The sequence below is a fragment of the Andrographis paniculata genome, unplaced genomic scaffold, assembly GCF_009805555.1.
Source record: "Andrographis paniculata isolate CXL003 unplaced genomic scaffold, ASM980555v1 Contig34END, whole genome shotgun sequence".
NCBI lineage: Eukaryota > Viridiplantae > Streptophyta > Magnoliopsida > Lamiales > Acanthaceae > Andrographis > Andrographis paniculata.
The window spans coordinates 4,812,149-4,827,949 of record NW_026137567.1 but is presented as its reverse complement, the minus strand read 5'-3'; the positions used below and the strand labels follow the sequence as shown (position 1 = coordinate 4,827,949).

Here is a 15,801-nt window from a genome sequence, read left to right as displayed (position 1 = left end):
TCATGAAGTAGCTTCGAATTGAGTTTGTCATACACTACTCTCCATTAATTGTGAGATCATTATCAATCCTATTCTTTTTTCCAGCGGGTTACGGTTTGCATATGAAAATATTTACTCCCTCCGCTTATTTATAATTGTTCTAAAGTATATTTGCACGATTTTTTAAATAATTGTCTTTTTGGTATTAGTTGACAAATTTATCCTTTATGATAGGGTAGAGATTACAAGTGATAAATAAATAAAGGGTAAAAAAATGAAATTTGTATTTAAAAAAAAAATATGTCCAAATAAAAAAATATGAGATTAGTTTGTAGACGGATGGATGGAGTAGTATTCATTGTCACTCATTTATCCATTTGTTCCAAGATCGTTGATAGAGTAGATTTCCGTTTTTTCGAAATCTTTTCATATTCACATTGAGCTCAATCTCTAAATTTCAAAGTCTTAAGAAAAAAATAATTGATTGTGGGTTCGATTCTCACTAATACAATTCCAATAGAATTTTTATTAAATTGATATAAAATTTAAATTGGATCATGGTCAGTCTAGCCTTCGAGGCCCAATTTTAAATCAGATGACCGGAATTGCTGGACCTAAATGTTTTATTATAAAAATAATTTATTTGTATTGAGTATCATAAATAATAGAAACTCAAAAAAAAGGAAAAAACATATAGAGTCACAGTTGATGTGTTTTATTACAAAAGGAACCACAATTGCAGGTTGCTAACCCTTAGGAATGACTGAATTTGGACCGACATAAATATTTGTTGGCGGGCTACAGAAGTAATAGGTATTGGTGGTTGGATCAAAGGTCCACTGGCCCACGTTTGATCTGTAGATCACCTCCAAATTCGAAATTAGGATGAAATCTTACGGATAGCTTTTTCTTGTTATCCTTGGAAATTAGATGGCCCACTGTTGTTTTTCACTTCGTTTGGATTTGACTTAAGAGGACCGGAGAACGATGATTTGGAATGGAATCTCGGTCGCCGGTGGATCAACGGCTATTCCGAGCAATGTGCTTGTTCAAATGCGCAAAAGGAAAACCTAATTCCAATGCCAATTTATTTGGCTGACGAAGAATTCAGCAGCAGAATGGAGGTTATTTGGTTTGTACCGAACGGTGAAATTCCCAGCCCCATTTCAGGTCTGCTCGAATTCGAAACTGAGTTATTTTTGTAATATACTCTTCATTATGCACTGTAATTTCCATGGATTCCGTGATTTTCATGAGGAAATTTATTGGTTTTTCTGGCGGGAATTATCATTTCGCCCACTGTCGGCAGTGAGAAAGGATTTTGTTTTCCGATTAAGGACAATTTGAAATATTAATGTAGATGAGGAATTCAACTTTCCACATAAATAGATAATCATATTAGCCGAATGCTAATACATAGAAATTTTCACTACTAAGAGAAAATACAGGTGCAGCTTTAATATGAAGCTGCTTCAGCAATATGAGATTACAACATTTAGAAATGTAATTATAGGCCTTCTTGGGTCTTCTTCGTAATCTCTTTTACTTGATTAGCCTGCAAGGTATAAATGAGATGGAGGGTGAGAATGTATGGAGTAGTAGGTGAATTTTACAAATGTAAGGGTTTGGAATTAGTGTTGCTTTAAGAGTTGGGGTTTGATAAGCGAAAAATTGAAGAGAGCTGCTGTGCTAATGATGCCAAAAGTCTAGAAAAGGACAGAAAGTTTATGTCAGGACAAAGATTTTAATGATAAAAAGGTAGCACAAAAGGTTGATAAAAGGGGAATAAAATAATGAGTTTAACTCGAACTGAGTATCTTCAATATCTACCTGAGACCAAGTTGCCGGTGTATCTCACATGGAATTATTTGAAGAAAGATTGAGTGAGCCTATGGCCAATGGACTGTTATCCAAACAAAGGGAGTGGGGATCAGATCTGATGTGGGCATTATTAAGGACCTTGGGACAGGATAAGAAATTAGGTGATGTGTGGCTTGGCATGTGTTCAATTTTTTATTTTCAAGGATCAAAACATTAATTATCTATTTGTAGGCTTCAATGATTTAAAAAAAGTTTAATTTATAGGGGTGGACTGCAGTTTCTTTTACCATGTGATCGCAGCACAAAATAAGCTTCTTATAACTTTCCTATAGGCTGTATAAATTGGAGCTTTGCTAACAAGTTGTTTGCATTAATTAAGATATTTTGAAGCACTGCAACATGGTAAAGAAAATATCTGCTCGATGGAAAAATGTAGGTGGTTTAAGAATTAAGTGCATTACCTCTGCTTCATGCTGGTGATTTGATCAGAAACTGTGCCCATTTGATTTGTACTTTGGGAATGGGACCTTTCCGGACTCAATGTGCTTGAGATCCTCTACAAGAATCTCATAGTGCCGCTTTACTTCCTCAGCAGTTTTCCCCCCAACAGCCCTGGCAATATTTTGCCAACGGTCTGGGGTATCTTTGTCGTAGACAGCTAGGGCCCTCTCGAATTGTTTGTTTTGCATTGGAGTCCAGGAAGAACTATAATTGCGTGAGGAAGAAGAAGATGCCATTGCAATGTTAATGTTACAAAACTTTGTAGATGAAAGTGGTTTGTCAACTAGTTGTTTGATGTTCTTGAGGGATCTCTGAGGCTACGATGTAAATGGCATTAACGTTTGCAATGAGTGAAAGAAAGAGGCAAATTTTGATGAGCTAGAACTCAAGGGATTGATGGTAGAACACATATTGTTCATCTAGCTCCTAATAAATAGGAAGAGAAGTGGTGGGGTTCTGCCAGTTGGGGAATAATCTTTTGCAAAGGGCAGAATATAGAGTGACTCTTCCATGTTGAATACCACACATGGATTGTGTGCACAGGAATAAGGAGCATCAGTATTTTTGGGACACTGCTTTTGTTGTCATTTTCATAATAAATTCCCCCTTGATCTGTCATATATTTACCTGATTATATGATATTGATTTAGCGGATTTAGCATGTCTTGTTTATCGTACATCACTTTTGTCTTTTCCGGAGACGGTCTTACCTGTTAGAATTTTCCTGTAGCCCTCTTGCTTAAGTAACTGCATTCAAGGGAAGCTAGTTTTATAATCATTTGCAATCAGATATTTGTCTGTCCTCATGGAAATAGTAATTAACAATGTTTTACACTCAAATGATTGTACTAGATTTTGAGTGTAAGCCCAAAACAGAGTATGATTTGTGTATTGAATGGGCCTAGCAGAAAAGCACCACTAGATTGGAGGATTATCATGCACCAGTCATAGAATTAATAAGTTTGACACCCTTGAGAGCCCAAAATAATAAGTACTTTATTTTCATGCCTCATTACTTGATATATGGTCTTCCTTAGATATCTTTCATGATAAATTCCTATTTATAATTAAGTGAGCTTCATTTAAATTTGGGTCAATTTTTTATAATTGCTTACTTGTAGGCATATCAAAAGGGTCTACTAACTCATTAAATCCATGGGCTTGCCCCAACATAACTAAACTGTAAGGCTCAACCAAATCTTTTCCTTTTCTTTTTTCCCAGAAGATCAAAATCCATAGAGCTTTCTTAACTGAGATTTGTCTCTGTACTTAGTTGTTGCCAATCAATTAACTATTGATCTGTTAGAATTTATAGTGTTGATACTCTTCTCTTGTCTAAAAAACCTTCAGGTGTATTTTCAAGGATAAAAATCAAGTGTTTATCTTTCCCTTTTATTAGTGTGGTGTCCAGTATTATTAAGAAAATATATCTCATATCCAAAGTTTAAATTGTGTTGAGAACTAGGTTCTAGATCTATTGTTACTGAAAGAAACAAAGAAACACTGAGCATCTCATACAGATTTTTGATAGATTATTTTTATTCTTTGATCACTATCTAGCATTCAAAGGTTTCTTGAAAATCTTTGATCATGACGTTGACAGAATAAGTGCTATTTTCTTTGGAGGAACGTCTTTAAGCATATTTTTTGCAGATAGGAAAGTGAAGGAACTTTTATTTAATCATATCTACTTCACCTACGTAAATAATCAAAAATAAAGGAAGAAAAGAATTTGGAAGTCTGTTTTACACCAATAATTTTTAAGACAATACTTTAAAAAAGCAAAACTAGCATGATCAATCAGAATCATTAGTGTCAACCATGATTTGTTATTTTTATTAATGATGAGGTGAAAAAATCTCCAGGCCAAAGATTGCTTAGTGTTTACTGAGTTTTTATTTATGAATATGGGTGTTGCTCATGCAGTCTTTTGTTGCTTGTATTTCAAAGTTTGCAAAAGAAAAAAGGGAATAACGATGATTAATCCTAGCCAGAGAGATGCATAATGCTATTTTGAAGCATTTGGTTGTTGAATGAAAGCATAAATGCAATATCTGCAAAATCTGCTTTATGCTGGTATCTGTTTTGACATCGAATAGTACGGTATGTACGATACACTCAAAAAGATCTTCCATCTGGTGGTCCATGTTGGTTGATAGGTCTATTTGCTATAATTCCTAAAGTCCGGTGGATGTCATTTCTTGTAAAGTTTTTTGGATGCTTGGAATCTTGGCTTCATACTTCCTTATCTTGAACGATGTATGTGACATCATCTTTTCTTCAAGTAAATTCACTTTAAACGCAAACTTGTTCACTGGTTGGATTTTGCTTGGTTCTTGATTTATGAGATTCCATTGACAACAAATGCTTAGCTTGCAATTTGTCAGCATTAATGTTTTATTGGAAAACTACTTCTAAAACTGTTGGAATTGATTAATGAAATGTTTGTTATAAGAATTTCCTACCTCTGTATGTTTTGCTAAATGATGCAAAAGTATTTTGACGTCTTAATATTATTTAGCAACATATTGGCAGTCATCGGAAAAATGATTGAGATTAACTTAATTTAGTTAGAACTAGAGACTTACAATGAGTTAATTTATGAACTGAATCCATGAACACTGTCTGCCAATCACTCCGTTTGTATGCACATCACTTCCTAATTAGGCTTTGCCTAATATTTTGCATATTTTTTGTATGAATTGAATTACTAACTTTCAGTTGAATAGACCTATCTGTGATGCATCCTTTTCAGACTCTGCTAAGATTCGTTCTGTTCTCTAATCATGCTGCTCTTTCTCTGAAATTACTTTCAACTTTGAAATCATTAGTTCGGATAACTGTTGCTGTCGAGGTTTCTGGTGCTGCCACTTTGAGTCGAAACTGTTGGGGCCTTACTTTGCAGAATCAGGCACCTGAACTTGTTTAGTATTGGAGTTTTTTAGTTGAGCCCAAACGTTAGGTAGTGAGTCATAAGCATAACCAATGTTGCTAATGTGTTCTTCAAGCCATAACCGGAATACGGTAGCATGTATAGTGCAGTGAGGGAACAATTAAACGGAATCTTCAGTCCTGCAACACTCATTTCATTGACAAAGAGTTGCAGAACTGATATCTGAAGCCACATGCATGTTTGATTCTTCTACCATGTCATGAAGGCCCCTCAATACATTTTATGCACTAACTTCTCGACACTTTATCATGTCATATCATTTACTTTCCGAGGCCCCGAGATGCTCCCCTTCATCGTACTACCTTAACTTTGTTTTAGTGTTACCAACAAAACTATCTATCAACCATCTCTGTCATCCCATTGCCGATCATCATTGTACCTAGAAAAACAAGCATTCATAGATGAAACTTGGTTAATGAAATTAATCTTCGATGAAAATCTCATAAGTGTCCGATTAGGGAATTTCTAGCCTTGCTTGCTTTCTAGGCTTTGTTTGATGCACAAAATGAGATTCAACTTGAAGAGAACAATCGATTATAGATATATAATACATACATACATATACTTTGAGAATTGGATGAAGTTTGTTTGGATTTCTCTCACTACCTGATACACAGAATAATTTGTAGACCTTGTTTTTCCTTTTTCTTCTGTTGCTGGGAAAATGATATTTCATTCTATTCTATCATTACTCAGATGCTGATATTACAATGATATATTACATTGCAGGCATTCGAAACAATAATTTGTTATAGTGTCCATCATATTCATAATGTCAAGATCAAGGGTGGAAACATGTGGTGTTCTTGCTGAGACAGAAAACTACAAGGTTAGTACCACACATGGGATTACTTAATTTCTGTCCTTTATTATCTAATCAATAGACTAGCGTTGGAAAAAGTTTACCATGTTATTTGGGTGAATGTCACATCAATAATTTTAGGAGAATTAGATCTCTTTGGTGATCCATTGGTTGGGATTTTTGTTTAACCATTTGAAAGAGCTGTGACATACTGTATATTTAATTGAAAAAATATAAATGAATTATCAAGTACTTTAAAATTATACCTCAATATATACACTACTATTATTTTGTAGAACATAAAATTATATATTATAAAAAAATCTACTTTAACATAATTAATATAAATTAGTTTTATAATAATACTAAGTTTTGAATATATATAAATGTTTGTGCTTATTTAGGAGATAGATAAAATAACATGTTACGAGTGGTTTCACCTTGAAAAAAATCGAAAAATATTTAAAATGAAATGTGTTAAGAATATAGCATGTTATAGCGGTAGCGTCCGTTGGAACGACAAACAAACACACCTTTAGTATTGCAATTTTGAATTAGTTATCGATTTTATTTTTAATCAATTGTTATTATTTTTTCGACTTCCCTTAGAAATTTTTATATTAATTATTTAATAAATTTTCAATATATTCCTATTTTATTTTTATGTAGCCAAATTTTATGGAGTATTAAAGTATTATAATTAGTTTTTAATCTCTTTATTCAACAATCTTTCAACTGATACAAACACTCGCAGGATGTCTGAACGAAGAATTCCAATTACAACAATTTGAATATAAGATCTCACTAAGGTCATCTCCAACCCATCTAACTTCATTTATCCAGTTATAGGGTACAATAATTTTAAATAAAATTTTATTTCAACTATAATTCTATTTTTCACTATTATTCTTCGAATATTCAATTTTTTTCATATTATTTTAAATAATTTTTTATTTTTATAATTTAAAATAAAATTTTTAAAAATTTAAAAAAATAAAAATTAAATTTAAAAGTCAAATTTATAATTTTAAAAATTAAAAAAAAAATTAAAAAAGTAATAATAAAGCAACGCCATTTTGGATTTGACAACCCACGCCATATAAGCCAGCTGCCCTGGGTTGAAGATGCTCTAATGAATGGGCAAGTTGATACAATATGGTGGCTGATTACTACAAGGTAGAGTACCTTAATTCTAAGTGATATTTTTAAATCAAAAGTGAAAATTGGTCTTCATATATTGGGTCATTTTGTGATTCAATGCCCATTTAAAAATATGGACCAAACCCATTAACTTTATAAGCCCATTTAAATTTCAATTGTTTGTGAGATGCAGAAGAATTAGAAGGGCTGGCTTTGTTTCTTTTATCCCATCGAATTATTTAGTAAGTTGTTCCAAATGCTGGCCAGGATTATTTTATAATAATTTTCATTAGAAATTAAAGAAAATAGCCTTAAAATTGGCTTAATAACAAAATGCAATTAAATAATCCCACATAATGTGAGGTGATGCTATGGAATAAAAAGTAGACGACCTATTCAAAATCGTCTTATTTTGTTATTGACGTGAGTCTTTTCGTTGACTTTGGGTCGTTCCTACCCATCAAATGTGTCTATTTCTAAACAACATCAACTAAAAATAATGATAAGGAATAACGATGGTTCGTCCAGTGTGACTTGTCTGTTTGACTTAGTTTGTAGGGTATTACAGAATGATAAGGAATAACGGTCCTATAAAGAATGACACAATAGTGTGGAAATAATTTGTATAGCCCTGTTCGATGACGGAGTAAACTCCCGGTCGAACCTAACACCCTACAAATCAGGTCCGACAGGAAAGTCACACTAGACGAACTATGTGTGGCAGGTAACCTAAGACGGCGGAAGTTCGAATCTATGACCTCACGGTCACAAATCCAATCCCTACACCACCTTACCATTCCTTACGGACTATATTATTATTATTATTATTATTATTATTATTATTATTATTATTGTTGTTGCATTTGGAAAACACTGGTTGACCGAAGGAAATTCAAAGTCGTTGATGCAGTGTCAGCTTTCATTTCATTTATGCTTGTCTATTTATTCAACCTCTTTCTTAAATTTTAAATTAATTTAATAAAAGGAGCAGTGAATGATGTCTTCATCATAAGTTTGACCACCAACTGAATGGATCAATCATCAATTACTACTGGTTGAGTTGAGTAACACGATTTATTTATTTATTTATTTATTGCATTTGACATTTCCACCAATCACACAAATACATATTAAAATTGTTTTTAGCACCTATTTTTTTAATACATATACAAAAAAAAATAAAACAGACAATATATATTATATTAAATCATATCATATACTAAAATTGGTTTTAGTAGAGAGTAAGGGTATGCGTGATATCTCTGAATTTGGGATAAATTTAATTGAATCAATTAAACTATTAAAGTCAATAATATACATTTTTTTAAAAAAAGTTGAATCTTTATCGAAAGTCTTATAAAGTCCAAACATTTGTATTGATATATGGTACTAATCTAGAATGACAAATCTAAGCAGCATGTCCTTGCTTGTACATAGAAGTAGTACTATTATGTAATAACAAAATATGGTATTAATATTTTTGGACATAATACTCTCAAAATAAAAAAGTAACCAAATTTGAAAGTAGAAAAGAAGTTATGTGAAGTGTAAAAAAAGGAAAAAAAAAAAAAAACACTAAATTATTAATAATAATATAATAAAAATAAGGGTAAATTGTTATTTTAGTCGCTTTATCATTTTAGTCCTCCGGCGCCGGAGACGCCCGCGTGGTTCGCCGGAGGTGACGTGTCCGCCAGGTGTCCCGCCAGGTCAGCGACACCTGGCGGACATGTGGATTTACTTTTTTTTTTTCATTTTTTTTTTAATTTTTAAATTTTTTTTAAATTTTTTATTTTTTTTAATTGTACCAAATAAAAAAATACAAATAAAATTAAAAATAAATTAAAAATAAGTTTTTAAAAAAAATTAAAAAAATGAAAAAAAAAATCCACGTGTCCGCCAAGTCAGCGACACCTGGCGGACACGTCACCTCCGGCGAGTCACGCGGGCATCTCCGGCGCCAGAGGACTAAAACAACAAAAATTTTTCACTTATGGGACTAGTTTGCGACAGACTCCACTTACGGGACTAAAATAATAAATGGGTCAGTTACAGGACTAAAAAAAACAGCTTACCCTAAAAATAAAGGACATTTGAGGGTCAACAAATGATTTGTGTTGTAGTATTTTGTGGTTTGTTTATTTTATTTTCTTATTATTTGTTTGATCTAATATGTGTGATAAAAAATAGTACATATACTCCCCAGTCATTCAATTGTGTGCTATCTGATCGTACACGAATTTGAAAAAAATTAGATAAAAATAAAAAATTTTACTTTTCAGAGTATATAAAAAATAGTATTTTTCTTACTTTAAAAAATATTCGAAAATAATTTAAATAATAATAAAAAAATGAAATGTAAAAATAAATTTGAATGACAAAATAAATGTATTTTATTGAAAATAATATATATAGTGAGAATTGTTAAAATACGAAAACTATGCTTATAAATTTTTATCCATGTTGCAACTGGCCTACTATTCGTTAGAAAAAAGGTAAATTGTCTTTTTCTTTTTGGTTTTTTTAATCTTGTTTTGTAGTTGTCAAATTTTAAATGGACTATGTATAGAAATCTACTTTTAAGTAAATTTTTTTTTGGCTGAAATTATCTTCAGGTATTGGATTTGCTACCTTATCTGTTCGGTACTACAGGAACTTTGATTTATATATTTTTTTCATTTAAAATTAAAATTGAACCAAATTATCCGTCAAATTATTTTTTTTAGCAATTTTTTTTTTTTTTCATTCAATATCATAATTATCAATTTTGGTCATATTCAAAAAAATTTATCAATTTTGGTCTTATTCAAATGAAAATTTATCAATTTTAGTCCAAGATGGTTGACTGAAACTGAACACGACCGTGCTGACACTTCTGAACACGGCCGTGTTCCTATTCCTGTTCTAAACGCAACCATATTCCCGCCAATATTTTTGCCCATGTTCTCTATGTTCTAGGTCATGTTCCTACCCATGTTCTAAACACAATTATGTTCGAGGCCATGTTCACGACTATGTTTTCAATATTAATATATTATTATTTTTATATCTTTTTTAAAATATTTTTATATTACGAAATAATTGTAAAAAATATTTTTGTTGAATTATAAATATATATATCAAATTATTTTAATCAAGAAGTGAAAATAATAATAAATATGACATACAAGATGATTATATTGAAAATATGGTCGTGAACATGACCTAAAACATGGCTGTGTTGAAAATAAGATCGTGAACATGACTTAGAATATGACTTGAAAACATGGGCAAAAACATGGTTGTGTTGAAAATATGGGCAGAAATATGGCTGTGTTCAAAACACGGACAAACACAGCAGTCTTCAAAAGTGCAGAGTAATCAATAGGACCGTGTTGGCTGCCTGAGAAGCCCAGTCACCTTTTGAATCATCCAACACGGCCGTGTTCAAGCCAACCAAGTTATCATGACCGTGTTCAATCCCGTCCCAGTCAACCTTCTTGGAACTATAAATTTTTATTTAAATTTAACCAAAATTGATATATATATATATATATATATATTTTTTTTTAACTCCAAACACTCGCACACATGCGTCGTAGCCGTCCAGTGGTTCTTTTGGCATTATTTGTTTGGGCGCAAAGGCCATACGATCGATATGGGCGACATTGACACCCATACTTTACACGCCCTTCCATTAATGGCTGCAGTCTCCTCGACCCTACTACATTAACTCCTCCTCCTCTCCCATTGGACGCCCTTTTGATTTAGCTACATCGCCCTCAATCTTCATCGTTATTGTTCTCTTTTCTTCTCACATTCGATCGATTCGAATCAATTTAGGGTTTTATTTAATGAGCGTATTCTCTGGAATTTCTGTTCTTCGTGCTCTCTGCTTGATTTTGAAATTCAAGTTGGATGGATTTGGTGCCTTTTACTTATGAATTTCGTGTTCAACGGGCGAGATTATAAGATTCTGCTCAATTTCTTCTCACTCTAGGTAATTGGGAAATTAAATTTTCATGCCTCGAAGCTTTTCATTGCACATTTTTAATTTCTTCCCTAATTGTTGTTCGATTTTCTTGCAATGCAATGCTCTTTCTGGAAAATGGATTAGAAATTTCTATCGTATTGTGATGGTTTGTAAGGTTGTTTGATCTGTATTGACATATGAAAAAACATGATGTACTAATAGAAAGCATCTCATGTTTTAGCAGCAGCCTCTTCCCGCCGGTAATTTGATGAGAAACGACGGCGTCGCCGGCCGGGTGGTTGTCGAAGGACTTCCCCCGCAGCGTAGCATTAAGGTAATCGAATGTGCCCGATTTCCGATTAATTGATTTTACCTAACAATTTACAATATATTACACAAATATTATTATCTTTATATCACTGTTAGTTTAGTGGATTCTACTTTATTAACTGCATATCAATATAATACTAATATACATAGAACTCTATGCAAAAAACAAGCGAATATGTAGTTAAGGGACAAAGGGAGTATAGCATAAGGACTAATTAGTCGAGGGTAGTATGGTTTTCACGTTGTAATGTATAACGTAAGGACTAATTAGTCGAGGGTAGTAATCGTGCGCCTAAAATGATCGATTGAATGCGTGCATTAGGTTCATCGGAAGCTCTCCCTGTGGTTGCAGGTGCACATTAGGATGTGTTCGGATTTGCGGAATTTAGTCGAATTGGTTTCGGAGATCATCCCGGAGATAGAGGCAGCGCGGCCTCGCGCCTCCGGGATGGACGCGCTCTGTCTCTTGAACACCGGCATTGCGAAGGCTATGTCTCTGCTTCAACATTGCGGCGAGTCGAGCGTGCTCTATTTGGTATTGATGTTGCGCTGACGTGGTTTTTCGTCGATTGAGAATTGATCAAGAAAATCGTTGCGCTTACATTAATTTTCCGATGTGTTTTAGGTTCTTACAGGCGATACTGTCCGCGACCGGTTCAAGAAGTCGAGCAATCTTATGGAGCATTGCCTCTCCCAAATTCAGTACGCCGTTCCGATGTCGTTGGCGGCGAAGGTACGTAAGATTGCTTGTCCTATCTGTTAAATGATCGTCTAACGGTCACATTTACTTTTTACTTGTTAATTTTTTAATATTAATTATTATATCAAAACGTAGTACAAATCAAGAAAAATGACAAAAATACTTCTATTAATATATTATAATACTAATATAATGATATTTATGCAAAAAAAAAATTGTACATTAATGTTAACTACAAATTAAATGTAACATTTAGTAATAGACGGAGGGAGTATTATTTATTTCGATTTGGTATTATGTTATATGCTTTGTAGAAGTACGCCGTGTGCTCTTAGTTTTTGTGGTATTTTTATATTATATTAATATAAATGATTTGTTTTTGCGTTTCATGTTGCGCTGACATTGATTCATGCTGTTAGATTTCTCGAATAATTCTTGCTGTAAAGAGTTCGGCTTTCCGGTTGGATCCACCGGAGCAGGAGGCGGCTAAGATCTTGCGCAAATTACTCCAAACAAACATCGGATCGACAGAGGATTCACCACTGTCCGAAATCCATACCGTCTGTTCCTGGCTTCGACTTTCGTCAAAGGAATCTCTCGCGATCGAGAAGGGCTCAATCGCGAGGCTTATAAAGGAATTCGACAAAAACAATAGGCAAACAAGGAAGAAGATCATGGTGTTCTTCTGGAAGCTTCTGGATAAATACATGAGCGTTACGGACAAGACGACGTTCGAACGCTCGCCTAGTTTACCTGGCGAAGGAAAACTCCGCGAAAAATATACCCGCGACGAGCCTCCGACCAACGTGTCGTGTCGCCCGGTGCCTCCGAAGGAATTCCTGTGCCCTCTGTCCGCGGCGTTGATGTGCGATCCCGTGATTATCGCATCGGGGCAAACATATGAGAGGGCATGGATTCAGAAGTGGTTCGACGAGGGGCACGACACTTGCCCCGCGACGAACGTGAAATTGGATCGTGTTTCGTTCGTCTCGAACGTCGTCATGAAAGAAGTAGTATCGAAGTGGTGCACCGAGAACCACTTAGATTCCGCGGATGCCGGAGCTCGCGACATGCTCGTTGCGTCGTGGGAAATGTCTGTCAGCTCGATCGGAAGCTTAAAAGCCTGCGTCGATAATCTGAATCTACAGTAGAGCGATCTCAGCCGTTCATCGTCGAACGGAGCTGCGTCGAGATCTTCTTTGCCTCGGTTTTTCGAGGTAGATGCAACAATGTACATATGTATATGTATGTATGTATGTATACACACATGTAGCCCCTAGTTTGCTGGCGACTGCGGCGGATATGCAACGCCGGCTCCGGCGCAACGGTCGATTCGTCGTTTAATTTTGCGTGCTGATAGTTTGGAAGGTGAATGTATATGTTTGTTCGGCCATTGTCTTGTCGGCTTAATGCAGGCATTGTTTGAATTTATGTTAAGCATGGGAGCTGGTTATGGTGCTCCAACAACTAGGGTTTGGACCAAGAGCTGATTCAATCAAATCAGCATGCGGTGCTTATTTGATTTGGTCCGAATATCAAATAAAGCTCTACTATATATATATATATATCGATATAAATATTTGATGGAACCTAATACCTTGCAAATTAGACTCGATGAGACAATTCATATTAGACGAATTATATGTGGCAGGTGACCTCGAGATTTGAACTCATAATTTTCGGTCACAAGTTCACTCTCTACACCATCTACTTTTATGTAATATTTGATCAGATCACATCATCATGACTAAATACCAAATTTACAGCCCAACAAACATATATAAAATAAATAAATATTATATATTTTAATTTATTAAAATATATGTTGTGGTAAATAAAAAATTCATACTTTAGTATGTTGCATGAATATATATATTTTTTGCATTAAAATTAATAGTAATATATATACTGTATCAAATATGTTGTACGAATATATTTTTTTATTAAAATTATTAATAATAATATATACTGTATGAATTATGTTCATGAATTATAATTATATTTATATTTATATTTATGTTAATATTAATTATAATTTATGCGCAGTTATGTACTGGTAGCATAATACCTAATTTCATGCTTCTGAATCCGATCTAAAGTTATATTGGATTCAGGTGATGGGGCTAAAGCAGGTCCAGATTCATCTCCTCTTGCCTTAACTTAATCCATAATTTATTTATTTATTTTTTGAAATAGATCAATTATTTTAATATTACAAAATTACAAAATGTAATGTAGAAAAAAAAATTAATTATAGTAATTTGGCTTCATAAATCTAGATTAATCTAAATTAACTATGGCCGATGCTATTAGAGAAATGCTAAAAAAAAATCCTAAAGAATGGTCTAGTGGTATGAAAATTGGAGTAGTAACTATACAAGTCATTAGCTCCCGCGGTAATTTTTCCACATTATTTAAATAAATAAATAAAAAATTGCCCAATTCATATATAATATTATATCAAATATAATTTGAATAACTATAATTAGGAAACAAAATCAATTAGAAGGCAACAAGTGGCAAGTTGAAATTAGTCATAAATATGAAATGGAAGAAGAAGATATATAGATGATGAATGAACTTAGCCTAAGACATTGTCTAGTGGGTTTGGACCAAATTAAACCACTTACTCATGTTAGGTCCTTTATTCATTTGTATTAATAAAGTTTTTGTAGTTTTTTTATTTTATTTTATTTTTTTAGTCAAAAATATTAAATATTATATATTTTTATTAATTTTTTTCTCTAAACTTTTAATTTTTATCCATTTTTTCCCTCATTTTTCTTATATATCCGATTGCGCTAGGAGAAATCGACTAAGCACAACCTATAACATTGCGATCATAATTTCACCTATATGTATGAACACTTCTTAAAGATTAATTAGTTATACAGGTAAATACTACATCCGTCTTATATCAAAACATAATATAAATTAAGAAAAAAATGCAAAAATATTTCTATTAGTGTCTTATAATACTAATAGAAATAAATTTATACAAAAAACTATACAAATATAAGAATTATTTTAATATTAAGTACAACAATGCAAAATGTAAATATGACCCTGCGGAGAGAGGGAGCATTATTTTCCAATTAAAATAAATAATAATGATTTGATGCATAAATTATACTGTATAATTTATTATATAACTATGTGTGTATTTTATTTTATTTTATTTTGTAGATATATATATTGATGATAAAATGAAATATTGTGTTGGGCAAATATGATGGGCCCTAAGATCTTCTTGGAGGCAGCATCTCTCACTATCAACCTAAAGTGATAATTGTCTCTCATTTCATCATTATACTTTTTGATGGATATAAGGATGGATGGGCATCAATTATTCCACTATTATTTGTTCATGTTTCTTTACTATTATATTTAATGTAATTTTCAACCCATATTTTTATTTTTACAAATTTTACAAATTACGATCGACAAATTACACTAGACAAATCTTATGTGATTATATTTGATCGAAAAAGCACGAGAAAATTTGAAGAATAAAATATTATAACTCATGTTTCTTTTTTACTTCACCAAATGGGTGACAATATAGTAACTAGTTCAAATTTAAGTATATTTGGAAATTATTTGGTCTCTTAGTTTACTTTAAA

At 32.8% G+C, this 15,801-nt stretch overlaps 2 protein-coding genes and 1 long non-coding RNA gene across 4 annotated transcripts; 2 read left to right on the top strand and 1 right to left on the bottom strand.

Annotated features, from left to right (window-relative positions):
- The first annotated feature begins 888 nt into the window (after positions 1 to 888).
- On the top strand, positions 889 to 6,210 carry LOC127248577 (uncharacterized). Its single transcript, XR_007838122.1, has 2 exons — positions 889 to 1,149; positions 5,984 to 6,210. It is a non-coding gene; the product is annotated as an uncharacterized LOC127248577 (long non-coding RNA).
- On the bottom strand, positions 1,295 to 2,752 carry LOC127248576 (protein RADIALIS-like 5). Its single transcript, XM_051270987.1, has 2 exons — positions 2,262 to 2,752; positions 1,295 to 1,534 (listed from the first exon to the last, which is right to left on the bottom strand). Exon 1 carries the CDS (start codon positions 2,535 to 2,537, stop codon positions 2,286 to 2,288), a length of 252 nt encoding a protein of 83 aa, XP_051126944.1. The 5' UTR covers positions 2,538 to 2,752; the 3' UTR covers positions 1,295 to 1,534; positions 2,262 to 2,285.
- A 4,654-nt stretch (positions 6,211 to 10,864) lies between the features above and the next one.
- Positions 10,865 to 13,730, top strand: LOC127248430 (U-box domain-containing protein 5). 2 transcript variants are annotated; one of them, XM_051270761.1, is made up of 5 exons: positions 10,865 to 11,175; positions 11,390 to 11,482; positions 11,831 to 12,013; positions 12,104 to 12,211; positions 12,598 to 13,730. In XM_051270761.1, exons 2-5 carry the CDS (start codon positions 11,417 to 11,419, stop codon positions 13,327 to 13,329), a joined length of 1,089 nt encoding a protein of 362 aa, XP_051126718.1. In that variant the 5' UTR covers positions 10,865 to 11,175; positions 11,390 to 11,416; the 3' UTR covers positions 13,330 to 13,730. The 2 variants fall into 2 exon arrangements, with proteins under 2 accessions (XP_051126718.1, XP_051126717.1); XM_051270760.1 differs by having other exon boundaries at positions 10,866 to 11,175; positions 11,393 to 11,482; positions 12,598 to 13,729.
- Positions 13,731 to 15,801: the final 2,071 nt, after the last annotated feature.

Excerpts from the sequence above, each read along its gene's own strand:
- LOC127248576 (XM_051270987.1), bottom strand. The coding sequence starts at position 2,537 with ATGGCATCTTCTTCTTCCTCACGCAATTATAGTTCTTCCTGGACTCCA.
- LOC127248430 (XM_051270761.1), top strand. The coding sequence starts at position 11,417 with ATGAGAAACGACGGCGTCGCCGGCCGGGTGGTTGTCGAAGGACTTCCC. Across the intron at positions 11,483-11,830 it reads CCCCGCAGCGTAGCATTAAG|GTGCACATTAGGATGTGTTC; the intron begins GTAATCGAATGT and ends CTGTGGTTGCAG. Across the intron at positions 12,212-12,597 it reads CGATGTCGTTGGCGGCGAAG|ATTTCTCGAATAATTCTTGC; the intron begins GTACGTAAGATT and ends TCATGCTGTTAG.